Here is a 14,094-nt window from a genome sequence, read left to right on the forward strand (position 1 = left end):
ATCAGCACCTTTGGCCTCCACCTGCCTCCAATACTTAATTACCTCACACAGTCCTGTAAATGACCATCTTGGATAATGAAGGATATTTATGTATGTAATAACTATTAGTGGCCCCTACCTTTTGAGACTTCTTAGTAAGCAAACAGATTCCATTCGTCCCTATAGCACCAAGAAATGTTCTGGCATTCACCAGTCTCTGAACCTGGCATCTCTCTTGAGTGCCAGGGAGGGAAAAGATGACCTACTGGATTCCCTAACTAATACAACAGCTTCTAACCACTGATCTAGAATATTCACATCAGTTTTCTGTCAATGGCTCACTGTTAGTGCTGTCAACATTCTTGATCGAAATTCCTTATTTTAAGCAGTAGACACAGCTGCCATAAAAAATTAAAAAAAAAAAAACCTATTTATTGATCTGATTCTCTAAAAGTCCATGTCAGTTATATGTCAGAATTCGTCTGCAATTACCACCAAGTAGAACCTGTACATCTGAAGCAGGGAGATTTTGGTGACAATGAATGGATACAGTAAATGTGTTCAGGAAATGTAAGACTAGTTGATAAATACCTGGAAATAAGTCGGCAGATCAACAGGAGACAGGCAAGACATAGACTATTCAAAAGGTTCCTTTGTAAAAATTGTTTTGACTTTGAAAGGTAACCAAGAAAGATAGGAAGCAAAGGTAAATAGCAATTTCCTACCCCCATCCTAAGTGAGAAACCTTTAATCAAGTGCAAAATAACTTCTGGACAATAGTGAAGTCTCTGTTTTTTTCTTTAACAGGGAGATATGATTTGGGGGTCTACTCAATGATATTATTAGGTCATAGTAACAGCTACAAATTGAGAAGGTATTATAAAAACAAAGAACAAAATCTGACCCTAAACAGTCTGCCTCTAACTTGTGAGTCAATAAAGTGTAAGTCAAGTGGGCTCTAAATGTTAATTAAGGTATCCTGAATATCTATTGAGGGGTATACTACAAACACAGTCGTCTGAGAGAAGGCTCCGAGGGACTCTTCTATACTAGCATCAATATGAATGACATCCTTTTCATATCAGAAAGAGATACAGACCTGAAGAATGTGGCTGGAAGTAACAAGGTGATTGAGGTTTTGTCAAAGGATTACAGTGCCAAGTTTTTTTCCTTACAACCTAGTGGATTTTGTTTTTCGACCTAGTGGATTTTTAAAAGGAGTACCACAATATATAAAACCAATTATCATAGAATAAAGAATAAAAGTCTTTATGTATCTTTATTTCTCCTATTTGGAAACTTGGATAGTTTGATATTGAAAAGTACATTTTTTTCTTTCCTCTCCACCATCCCTGAAAGAGCTAGCAAAGAAGCCATTGTTGAGAAACCTGGGTATACTCATTCACATTACAAAGTACAGAGAGTCAACACAACTACCAAAAACACTCAAATCAAATAAGAAGAAATGGCATTTCCTCATACTTCAAGGACTTCACAGGAATACAAAGATTATTTTACTTTTCAGCATTTACACATAACACAAGAAAAGCCTTCAGTTGTCTGACTAGTGTCTATAAACGCAGTAGGCATTAAGGCGTAACAAAAAGGTCACCTGTTAAATACATAAATGTTTTGTACTGGAGTATATTTTCACACAGTACACAAGATGATTGACACAGACTTATCCATCACTTCCTCATATTAATTATACTGTAAGCAGTGTTTAGGGGGTCTACATTGTGTGTTTTGGAGATGTAGAGGTGGCGATTCTAACCTATCTTCACATTATCCCTGAAATGTTAAGGTTTCATTACTGAACTGTGGTTACATTTTTAATGCGACTGTCCTTCAATGACTGTCATTACCTTCTTGTGTAATTAACAGTCCACGTAATTTAAAGCACGTCTTGATTTTTCTCAATGCTCATAAATAAAACATTTCTAAGGAAAAGCAGTATATGGCCATAGCTTGCTTAACACCTGTAATCAATATGAAGAAAAAAGGACCATCCCCATAAATCTGTAAGACTAAAACTTCAAAAAAAAGGTACAATTTGAACAAGCACTTGCACTTTCGTTTCAAAAAAGGGACCACGGTAAGTAATGCCACAATAACTGTATAGTAATGCCTTACTATATAAGAAAGGAGAGCTGGGCTTCACATCCATGTCCTATACAGCAAAAGCTTTAATTCCTCACTAATCATCAGTGGAATTAGCTCACAGACAACTCAGAGGAAAGAACACCCTGGTCTGTGTTAAAATAAAATGAAGGTTGAGATTTCTCTCTGCTGCAGCAAATGAAGTAGAATTCTGAATCTTTCAAGATGGAGCCAAGTTGGTGTTTGCAAGATAATCAATTTGCCATTAAGAGATTCTAATCTAAGTAGGATGTCAGATGATGGCAAAGGCATTTAAACTGAGGGTGTCATAAACTTAGGGACTGGAACATTGGAAAGACTTCCTTCTGTTCCAGCAGAAGGTAGTCAGAGTATCAGCAATGCTATTATTACTAGGAAAGGCCATCAAGGATCTAGAGACCAAAAAGCTCTAGCAACACCTGATCATAAGTATACAAAGATCAATAGCAGGAGGTAAAAAATAAACATTTATCAGATTTTTTCATTATATTACTAATTTTACATTAAATATTTTTCATCCCTTTATTCAATGCACTGATATTTATTTCTGGTTGTGATTCTGCCTATCATTATTCTTTATAAGTTCTAATCTAGTATTCCACTTTTTATTTTAAAAACATAAATGCTCTAAGGCATAGTTGTGTGTATATGTGTACGTATAATTTAACCTGTTAACTCTTGAAACATTCATTTAAAGAGAAGAGATTGAGACTCCAGATTATATTATCACATAAAAAGAGTTTTATGCAGTCAATACCTGAGTGTCTGAACAGTGGAGTACTCTGAAGTAACAAGTAAAATATTATGGTCCAGTGGACCAGCACTGTGGCCATCAATGGCAAGATTTTTGGAATCTTGAGAAGAGAGGCTCTTTGCCACATGTAGATATTTATAGAAATAATATATTAGAATAATTGAAACAGAAATAATAGAAATAATGGTTGGTGCACAACCAGATGTTGATGATTTATTTAAATGGGTAGTGAATATCTATTTCTATGCTCTATAAAGTCAGTGAAATTCCTAATAAAAGTTGTAAATTGAAAGGCATGAAAGAAAGTCATGTATAGATTTTATTCCTGTTAAAGATGATTAAACAATTTTAAATTCTGTGGCTTATGATTATTTAAGAATCCTATACAAAGGTACAGGATGTTTATGTTTATGTTTGGTTTCTCTTAAAACTAAGTATAAAATTTAAAAGAATTTAAGCATACTTGTACCTTTAAAAAAATCTTTATCACCTGTACAAGAATTTCTAAAAAGACAAAATTAGATGTCAATAAAATACATTGCCACTTGACAGTGTTACAAGTAGAATTTAGGCTGCATGCCTTAAAAATCCACTTTTATATTGTTTTCATATTACTGTAATTATAATTTTTGATGCCACTGTAATGCCACTACCAGATGATACGTGCATATGAATTATCAGTATTTATATATTAATGTAGTAAAATTTCATAAAATCCCAAAGTTATAAAGATAGTTTTATACATCCTCTAAACTAGGCATCAGCAAACTATGACCCATGAGTCAAATCTGGCCTGCCACTAGTTTTGCATGGCCCACCAACTAAAATATTTCTATTTTTCAATAGATTTGAAGAAGTTAAAGGATCATATGTCAGAACACAAGAGAATTTTGAAATTTTCAAATTTCAGAGTCCATAAAGTTGTATTGGCACTAAGCCTTGTCCATTTGCTTATTCATTATCTACGGGTGCTTTGTGCTACAATGGCAGTCGAGTACTGTGGTAAAGACCTTTAGGGTGTACAAAGCCCTCAAATATTTACTATCAGGTCTTGAGAGAAATAGTTTGCTAATCCCCAGTCTACATCCATAGAAGGCATCTAGAATGCTGAAGGGAGTGTTTAATACTGAAATCAGTGTATGACCTAACTTGATTTATAGACATAATATACATTATTCCTTTTGAATACCATCATCTACATGGTAAACAAATAAAAATAAACTTATGTTAAAAAAACCTATTTCCTTGAAATGTTTAGGACCAGCAAAACAATGATATAAAAAAGAAATAAATTCATAAGAAAAATAATAAATGAACAATTTAAATTACATTTTTAAGTAATGATTTCAAGGTTCCTCAGAGAATGCCAGGCCGTAAAGGACTTATCTAAAAATCCTTATAGCAAATTTCTAGTTCCCAAATCTCTGGGATATAGTACTTAACACAGTATTCTACAATTGTTATGGAAAAGACAGTGTGCAGAGTTACTTGTCAAAAACAAGGGCAGGGGCAAGATTTTAAAATAAGAAACCAGTCAAGAAGAAAAATGAAAAGAATGGCATGGCAAACAATTTATGCATTTTTTTTTCTTTTTCATTATAGGGAGCTACATAGTCTGTTGGTGTAGAACTTGATAGAAATTTACGTTTCGTTTAGTGGGCTGATTCCCATATCTGTGTCAGATAAAATCATAGCACTTATTATTGTTACCATGGATACCATGAAGATACTGCCATCCACTAAACAGTATTAGAGGAAGACAACATAATTTTCTGGAACTAGTCCTGTTTTGCCTTCATAGGTTGCCTTCAACCATCCTGGTTCCACTGATGGGTATACTGGCAAAAAATAAAAACAACAAGTGTCATTCAATCAGCATTAGCTTTAAATAATTATATATACAAATGGGTTAAAATGCACATCAGGTTGCATAAATACACTAAGTTGTTAAAACAATGTCACAACACCTTTAAAACTGGAAATGTCCTTTGCATTCTTGTAACCAATTTCTCTCCCTTCCTAATCCCTCTCATCCCACCATCTCTCCCATCTCCTCCATCCCTTCCTCCTCCTTTCTCCCTGTCTTTCATACACAGGAGAAAACTGGGCTCCAGAGAAATATAGTGCATTAACTTGTACAGTTTATGAAAGGCAGGGGCTAGAGTAGATTCTGAGTCTCCTACTTCTACTTTAGCTTCTTATCTCTTCACTATCCCTTCATCTTCTCCATGATAATAAACTTAAGTAGAAAGAATAGTTCTACTTACCATTAGAAAATATTGCCCCCTGTGGGAAAGAAAGCTCATGGCTGTGTTCTGCTTTACAAGAGTACATGGCTTTGGCTTGGCTGAAAGAACAAAAAGCAATTTATAAAATATACAACTCTCAACAAGAACATTCATATTTCAAATCATTTGTAAAAAAATACTGTTTTTTGTTGTAATTAGAGTATAATACACATAAAATACACATATAAGTATGCATAAGAGCATTTTTCACAAACTGAACACACTGATAGCACACCAAAAAACCCTTCTTGTGTTTCTAGGGAATGTCTCTAAGGGTAATCAACATGGCTTCTAACAACACAAGCTGGTTTTAAAGAATTCTATTATTATATAATTTTTAGTAGAGCTGGCAAACAGGTCATTTTTACACCTATATAGAGGTTCATAGGTACTTATTTCCCCTACTTTCTATCAGAGGTGAGACCCCAAAATTAAAAGGCCTACAGGGTATGGTAAATAAATTAAGTGTACATGATACAGGAAAAAGAATAGAATAAACTGCTTATAAATGACAACCAACAATAGCCTCATTGTCAGGGAGACAAAGAGGACAGATGGAGACTTTGCAAACCAGAGCCTATACCCATCTGCTAAAGTGAGAAACCAATATTCAGCTCCCAACATCTGCTGCCATATGAGAATTCAGACTCAATGTAGTCAGATACTCTAGTTTCTTAAGAGAAAACAGAATTTCAGAATTTTGTATGTGATCTATTTAAAAATATTTGAGCCAACACTAAAAAGCCATCTTCTGAGGCTGCTCATCAAGTCACCAGTGAAGTCATCCTCATTGGACATCTAATTACCTTTGTATGATGTGCAAGTTATGCTCATTTCACCTACTTCTCACCATCTCTATAACAACCAGAGCCCAAGCCAAAATCACTTCTGGTGTGGTTCACAGAATGGCTCCTGATCTTTCTAAATCCTCCAGGCCTTTTGTTTTGTCACCTTAAAATCCATTTTATACAGAGCAGCCAGTTTGAAAAAGGTTCTGATGATCGCATGATGACCACATTACTTACCTGAAAACAACCCTTCAACTGGTTTCCAACTCTAGCCTCCATACTGTGCACAATCAGTTACCTGTCATGATCTCCTGCTTCTTCTGTACCTGCTTACCTACTATACTCCATTCACACTGCATTTACCTCCTCAAACATGCCAAAGCCATTCCCATCCCAGGGCTATCAGGGCTTTGCCCTGATATATTTTCCTCTTGACCTACACATGGCTGTCCACTTGTAGTTCACTTTAAATTTCCTAAGTTTTGCTAAAAGTTAGGTCTTCCTGACCACACACTCTAAAATGGCTGCCCAGGCAACTATTATATTCTCCTGTTTTAAGTCTGCATGGCATTAGTATCTGGTATTCTGTTGTTACTGTTGATATTTCTATAACCTTCTTCCTCAATTAGAATGCAACCTCCATGAATGAGGCCTGATGCTTAGTAACTCAGTAAGTATTTGCTGAATCAATGAATGGGGAAAAAATTAAGAAGCTCTGGGCTCTGTTTTTTACATAATGAGTCCTTTTAAAGATTGAAGGCACCCTGTCTTTCCTCCCTGAGGGCCCAGTACTACATAGCAGTGTTTGTTAATCTACAGCTCTCTGAAAGAGCAGTGTACATTATTATTTCATTTCCTTGTTGGAGCTAGATAATGGGTCTTATTCCCTACACTTCCAGAGTGAGGCCAGGTCATTTAAACTGGGGTGTCCAAAAAGTTATCTGAAAATTAGAAAGCTTATAGAGGAAAAAACATGGTCCTACCTCAGAATCTATTTCATAATGTAAGTCTCAGGTTGTACTTTCAGAAAGTTTGGTACGACAGCCTAGGAGAGCCTGCAGCAGGCAGATTTAGGAATGACCACTAGCCCACACAGACCACTTCTCAGGGCTGCATGATATAAGTTAGAATTGAGGAAGTACAGGTACCCAGAGAAGGACAGGGATCTACACTACAGAAGAATCATATGTATGTGTGTGCATGTACATGCATGCATATGAGTGTATCTGCATGGATGTGCTGGCTGACAATGGGTGTGGGGGTGAGGGAAGAAGACACTACCAAGTTATGAAGACTTGTGAGAATCAGATCATGATAATCTTAAATATAAAATATTAGTTTTTCCTATAAATCTTCTAGTCAGTTACAATCATTTGATCTAGTATAATTTGGTATGATTTGATCTGATAAAATGAAATGATATCTGACATAATTGAGAGTACCAGAGCCATTTCTCTAAAAATATGTATTTTTCAAAAATTCAAATTTTCTAACAGCAACAGTTTTCTCTAATATTAAGTCTTACTGCTTTGAATCATTAAACTAAGAGATGCATAAGGAAACAATTTTCAGAGTTACAGAAATGATTAAGATATAATAATCCTGGGGTGCCTGGGTGGCTTAGCCGGTTAAGCCTCCAAGTCTTGCTTTTGGCTCACGTCATGATCGCACGATTCATGAGTTCCACCTCTGCGTGGGACTCTGTGCTGATAGTGCAGACCCTGCTTGATATTCTATCTCCGTCTCTCCCTCTTCCCTGCCCCGCCCCGTCCCTCCCATACTCTCGCTCTCTCAAACTAAATAAACTTAAAAAAAGATATAATAATCCTTGCAATGATATACTTTTTGAAATTATATTCTGAATGCAACCGAAGTGTTTTTGTAAATATTTCAGACATGAATGTTGTCTCCATAGTATTTTATGGGATTAGATAGCAAGGGGGAAGCATGTAGAATAATTATATCACTAAATAGATATTGTTATATGTGTCAAAAATACACAGCACAAAATAATATCTGTTGTAATTTTTCAATTATCTGTGCATATGACTAGACGGGTATAATTTTCTTCTGCTGAGATCTGTAACTACAGGTGTTAACTCAGCATAAAGCTTTGATGATTTAATGTAGATGTCTGTGACAGTGAAGTTTTCTCTTCAGGTGCTAATGCTTCCTCTTTTACTGCCTTGGTATATTGAAGATGTGAAAATAACACTGTCACCTATTGAGTCTTTCTTCAGAAGATCCTAATATCCTTTGAAAAGGATTCTGAAAATCTTGCTTCTTATCGCATGGGAGAGTAAGGTAATGGCACTCAGCATGCTGAAAGCTATTTCTTCCCTTATCATACACAGGATGATCTGTTCACAAGATTCATTCCTACTTCTACACACTATTACTTACGAATAGACTTACAAAGCTTTAATAGGGTCAGTGTGCAATATTCACAATGCTTATCTTAATCATAAGCAACATTTTAAAAAATTACCTAATCAAAATTGATACAATGTTTCCTGGAGGGCCACTTAATGATACACACACACACACACACACACACACACACACACACACATTTTTTATATGAAGGAAGGAGGAATGCACACAAATGTAGTTAAAAAGATGCCTAAGTAGTAACATATAGAAAAGCTAAAAACAAAAAATCAAAACCTAAGTCTTTATTAGAAGATTTAATAAATTAAGATACACCAAACCAATTAAAGCATTAGGCATCTACTATAAACAACAATGTAGAAGAACATATGACATAAAACAGTATTAGCATGTAAGGTAATTATTTAAAAATTTGTCCTTGCAAGACCCTAAATTGCCCATGACTGTTTACAATAAATTTACTTCTTGGTCACTAGTTGGAGATTTGTTTTAATTAGTCACATGTTCCTTTATTAGGCTTTTGTCAACAAATACTGTTTCTGGCTTAGATACCTGAGTGAATATTGAATGCCTCAATGCTGAAGAACTCCCATGGAAGCTTGTAGAGTTAAAGTTGCTTATGTAAAAGCACGTGTATTGCAACTCCATTGAAAGTGAAGTGAAAAAGTGACTAACAAAGTCTTTTTTGGTTAAAAATGTATATTTTATTCATTTACCCAACAACTTTGTTGAGCATCCTTTCTTTGTTGGGCACTATACTGGAGTAATACAGTGAACACCACCTTCATGGTTCCTTTTCTGTGTTTATCATAGAGGAGTGGTTCACAAAGTATAGTCAAGAGGAACCTGGATGGATGGGTAGGTAGGGCCATGAGAGGACATTGCTCTGAGAGCAAATGAAGTGTATATGAGAATCCATTTATTTCCTAGTATGTCATGTATTAAAGAGGTCTGCAAAAATGTTAAATAATATAGTTCTTTGTTTTAGAAAATATTTTTCATAAAACTTATGTTATTTATACTCATATGTAATGGACTTAAAAAAAATCTTTGTTACTGTATTAATGGTACTTCGGTGGGATTAAGGAAGAGAGGTGTCAGCTCCTGAGCTCTCAGCAGTCACTAACATTAAGGAATGGAAGCTGACTGCAGCATGTTCAGTATATGTCAACAAAGAAGGAGCGGGGTTCCGTGGTCTGGGTTAGTGGTGGATGTGAAACAATTTCTGTTGTTTTCAAAAAACACATTAATAATATGGCCTTTGGAAGAGGAAATTGGTGGGGAGGTTAGATCCTATTGTGATCTAGTGATAGGCACATGAACTCTCTGCCTAGGTTTTACAGAAAAGGGTGACCCCCATATGTTGTAGGACTTGTGATCATCAGGTGACTTGCGTGACAGGAGTTTGGATTTTGAAAGGAAACAGGTATTTTCCTTGTTTCATTTTCTATATGTAGAAATGAAGTCCAAGAGAAATTAAAGTTATGGCAGAGTCAAGCTAGAATCTACATCTCCTGATTGCTGGTCTAGAACATTTCTGTGATTATCTGAATGTCAACTGTGAAGTCTCCTAATATCACAGAAAAAAAATCACTTCTATTATTGATAATTGCTGACTGTAAATAAGAGTAAATAATCACAATTCTGTCCTCTAACTACAAAGGGTGTTACTGTTACCCGTCTTTAGTTACATTAACTTATTGATATTTTTAATAAATTCATAAATACTTTTAAATTGCTCAGTTTAAATTTATAGTATGGTAAATATAAATAGACATAATCCACATAAACAAAAGCTCTTTGGAGGTTCTCAATGTTTTCTTCTTCTTCTTTTTTTTTTTTTAGTGTATAAAGGTGTTCTGAGACCAGAAAGTTCAAGAGCCATGGTTATAGATGAGATTGGGTGGTTATAAACCAAAATGTTAACTGCAGTTATCTTCAGGTGATGAGACTAGAAGTGGTTTTCCTTCACTTTTTTTTTTAGTTTAGTAGTACTATCCATATTCTCTAAAAGAAAACAATTGTTATTCTTAAAAATCATAGATTCTTTTGTGTTTCTTCATGTAGCACAGTACTTTATCTTATGTGTATCTTACATGTGTCACTGTGCTCTAAACCAGTGCTAGATAGGAGGACATTTTTCTCTGTTCAAATGACTTTCAAAAACAGTATTTTTTGGTACATAAAAATCTTTGGAGATGTTGTCAAAAATTCATATTCTCCAGGCCTCAGTCTCAGATATTCTGGTTTACAGAGTCTGCAGCAACTCAGGAATCTTCATATTAACAAGTGTTCTAGGTCAAGCTCCCAGAACTTGTCCAAATGGCCCCTCCTACTCCACTGAACCTGATTTCTTAAAGATTTCCAGTGATGCCTTAGAGACTAAAACCAGTGTCCTCCTCTAATGATCTCCTTGACACTTTTGCTTCTACCACATTGACCATTACTTCTCTTGATCATTTCTTCACATTCTTCTGTGCTTGACCCTTAAATAAAACCATTCACCAAAGACCAATGCCCAGCCATTTTTCCTTTTTCACTCAATAAGCTCCATCATTGAGTACCCTCAGATTTATTTATGCAGTATAACTGCTGTATGGAAGTTTCCCAAATGGCATCAAACTCCATGCTCTCCCCTGGTTCCAGCTGCACATTTCTAACTGCCTGTCAGTGTTCCTCAGGTTCCTCAAACATTATGGCCCACATTTCCTTTCCTCTCCTATGTACTCACAAGCTAAGATCAGAAGCAAAATTTCCATTCTTTTTGACAGTCAATCTCAAAGACTTGGGGTTTTCTTTACCTATCTTTCATTCCCAGACTATCAAAGCGGTTGCCAAATCTTGGTCTGATCCATAAAATTCTTATGTTTTTTCATGCTTTTGTTACTGCCCTAATTAAAGCCTTTTAAATCTCACAAATTCCATTCTAGATGGTTGACTGTTCTCTCCCTTTCACCACCTCGTAGAAAAGCCACTTGAGTGATCTATTCAAGTGTACCCACGATTAGATCACCACTTTGCTCAATGGCTCAGTCTACAGAAACTTCCAGAAGTGTTACTTTCCTGTTGTTCAAAGCCCTCCATTGAAATCTCCCATTTGGTCTCTTTCCCGAACATGGCTAGTCATCCTACTAACAACTTCTGGTCCTATCATTCTTCAAGGTCCAACTCAAGGGGAACCCTGAGCTCCCTAGAAAGAAAGCAAAATAGGCTTTGCAGGAGGTTAGTATGGGAAATGCCCTCAATTTCTATTTGTTTTTCACTTGTATTTAACGGTATAAAAGAGTCAGGTGATTGCTAATAGTGATTTAGTACCATTAATATATTAGATATTAGAGGCTTCAATATCTTAAGCAAGCACTTTAAATAGCAATAATAGTTACTATTGTAGACCATCTACAGAGAACTTAGCAAGCGCTTCCAATACATTATAGTGTACATTTATAATAATTTGTCAAAGGCAGAATTATGATCTTCATTTTATAGATAAAGAAAATATTTTTTCTAACATATGTAACTCCAAGGTTACTACAGCTAGGAAGTGGTAGACCAAGAATTTAAACATGGGTCAATCTGACCTTGACATCCATTGTGTTCCACTGGGCCTGTCTCTTGGTGAAAAGTTATGACATCATCAACAAGGGCTGTGGAACTGTTGACAAATAGACTCGAACCTTCAATGTATTGAGGAGCTCTAAGTTTATGCTGACAACCCATTAGAAGTTGACTTAGAGTATAATATAAAAGCATATTAAAAATGCATAGGTAGACTGTTGAACGTCTGAGTATTTGACAGTGTTCTGATTTACCTCATTAATAGCTTGTTTTCTTAAAGCTCTGAAAAGATTATCTCTTTGATTACATAACTTGAGTTCTTAACAGGTTGTTCTGAGCTTCATAATAAAAGGGCTCCACCTAGTGGAGCAATTCAACCATAGAGCAAGACAGAAGCAGCAAAGTTAAATCCCATACAGGAAGGCCTAAAAATGATGAGTTTCAGAGAACTGATGTTCTGATATGCACAGTACCTAGTTTTCACCAAATGTTGATCAAAGGGAAAAAGGCAAAGATACTATGGATGGAGGTAAAGTAAATTACACAAGTACTCTGGATTTGTTAACATAATTTCAGTGCATGAATCATGCAATTCAGTGCATGGTATCTTATTATTGTAAGATATCAAAGTGGCTCAACTCTGTGAAGTCAAAAGCATTAATATACAAAGACCCTTGCTAGGCCTTGTGGGAAAAAAATAACAGAATTTAAAGGTCATTGTTATCCGTAGTAACTAGCAAAAGCCCAATATTGTGTAGACATTTAATAACAGTTGCTGAAAAAGCCCACATACTATAAAAAGGGCAATAGAATCCTATGGTTGAATAACTTAAAAAAATTAATTCCAGTATAGTTAACATAGTGTTATATTTGTTTCAGGTGTACAATAGTGGTTAAATATGGTGATACTTCAATTAACTGTGATTCCTTTGATTCATAGCCTCAATTATCCAAACATGCATTGGAAGCTCAAAATTACCTTTATGCATCCAAAGGAAAAAAAATCAAAGTTTGTTCTTCAAGTGTTCTCATTTATATGATCTTTGAAATAGCAAGCATTAATTAAATGGTACATATCTGCACTAGTTACTGATGGTAAAGCAAAACAAAAAAAACAAATATCAAAATACTAAAAAATTCCATTATTTCAGACGTATTCAAATAAAAAACCAAAGCCCACTGTGGATGAGAAGAATCAATTTGACAAGGGGAGGAGAGGAAAGCAAAACCTCAGAAGCAAGCACATTAACAGCAGTAAAATGTAACGACCTGTGTCTTTTTAACAACAGAGTTGAAGGTGATACCTAGAAACCCTGAATGAAGTACTACACTTAAAAGAGGGCTGTTTGGATGCTGGCCAGGATGGGGAGAAAGAGGATCTCTTCTGCACTGCTGGTGGGAATGCAAACTGGGGCAGCCACTCTAGAAAACAGTACGGCAATTCCTCAAAAAATTAAAAATAAAACTACTTTATGACCGAGCAATTGCACTACTAGGTATTTATCCAAAGGATACAGGTGTGCTGTTTCGACGGGACACATACACCCCAATGTTTATAGCAGCACTGTTAACAGTAGCCAAATTATGGGAAGAGCCCAAATGTCCATCGATGGATGAATGGATAAAGAAGATGTGGTTTATATGTGTGTGTGTGTGTGTGTGTGTGTGTGTGTACACAATGGAGTATTACTCGGTAATCAAAAAGAATGAAATCCTGCCATTTGCAACTACGTGGATGGAACTAGAGGGTATCTATCATGCTAAGTGAAATTAGTGTCAGAGAAAAGACAAATATATGACTTCACTCATATGAGGACTTTCAGATACAAAACAGATGAACATAAGGGAAGAGAAGCAAAAATAATATAAAAACAGGGAAAAGGAGAAAAACATGAGACTCTTAAATATGGAGAACAAACAGGGTTGCTGGAGGGGTTGCGGGAGGGGGCCTGGGCTAAATGGGTAAGGGGCATTAAGGAATCGACTCCTGAAATCATTGTTGCACTATAAGCTAACATGGGTGTAAATTTAAAAAATAATAATAATTAAAAAGAAAGCTGTTTAGGGGCGCCTGGGTGGCTTAGTCGGTTAGGCGTCCGACTTTCGCTTAGGTCATGATCTCGCGGTTCGTGGTTCGAGCACCGCGTCGGGCTCTGTGCTGACTGCCAGCTCAGAGCCTGGAGACTGTTTCAGAGTCTGT

At 35.8% G+C, this 14,094-nt stretch overlaps 1 protein-coding gene across 1 annotated transcript in view; it reads right to left on the reverse strand.

Moving 5' to 3' along the window:
* Positions 1–3,348: 3,348 nt before the first annotated feature.
* Positions 3,349–14,094, reverse strand: part of ARHGAP42 (Rho GTPase activating protein 42) — a 268,642-nt gene continuing 257,896 nt past the window's right edge. Inside the window, exons 23-24 of the mRNA XM_039221800.1 lie at positions 5,140–5,219; positions 3,349–4,710 (exon numbers count right to left, since the gene is read on the reverse strand). Of these exons, the coding sequence (XP_039077731.1) occupies positions 4,622–4,710; positions 5,140–5,219 (169 nt within the window). The 3' untranslated portion in view covers positions 3,349–4,621. The remainder of the gene's footprint in view (positions 4,711–5,139; positions 5,220–14,094) is intronic.

The sequence above is a fragment of the Hyaena hyaena genome, unplaced genomic scaffold, assembly GCF_003009895.1.
Source record: "Hyaena hyaena isolate Hyena2069 unplaced genomic scaffold, ASM300989v1 scaffold_1018, whole genome shotgun sequence".
NCBI classification, from domain to species: Eukaryota; Metazoa; Chordata; class Mammalia; order Carnivora; family Hyaenidae; genus Hyaena; species Hyaena hyaena.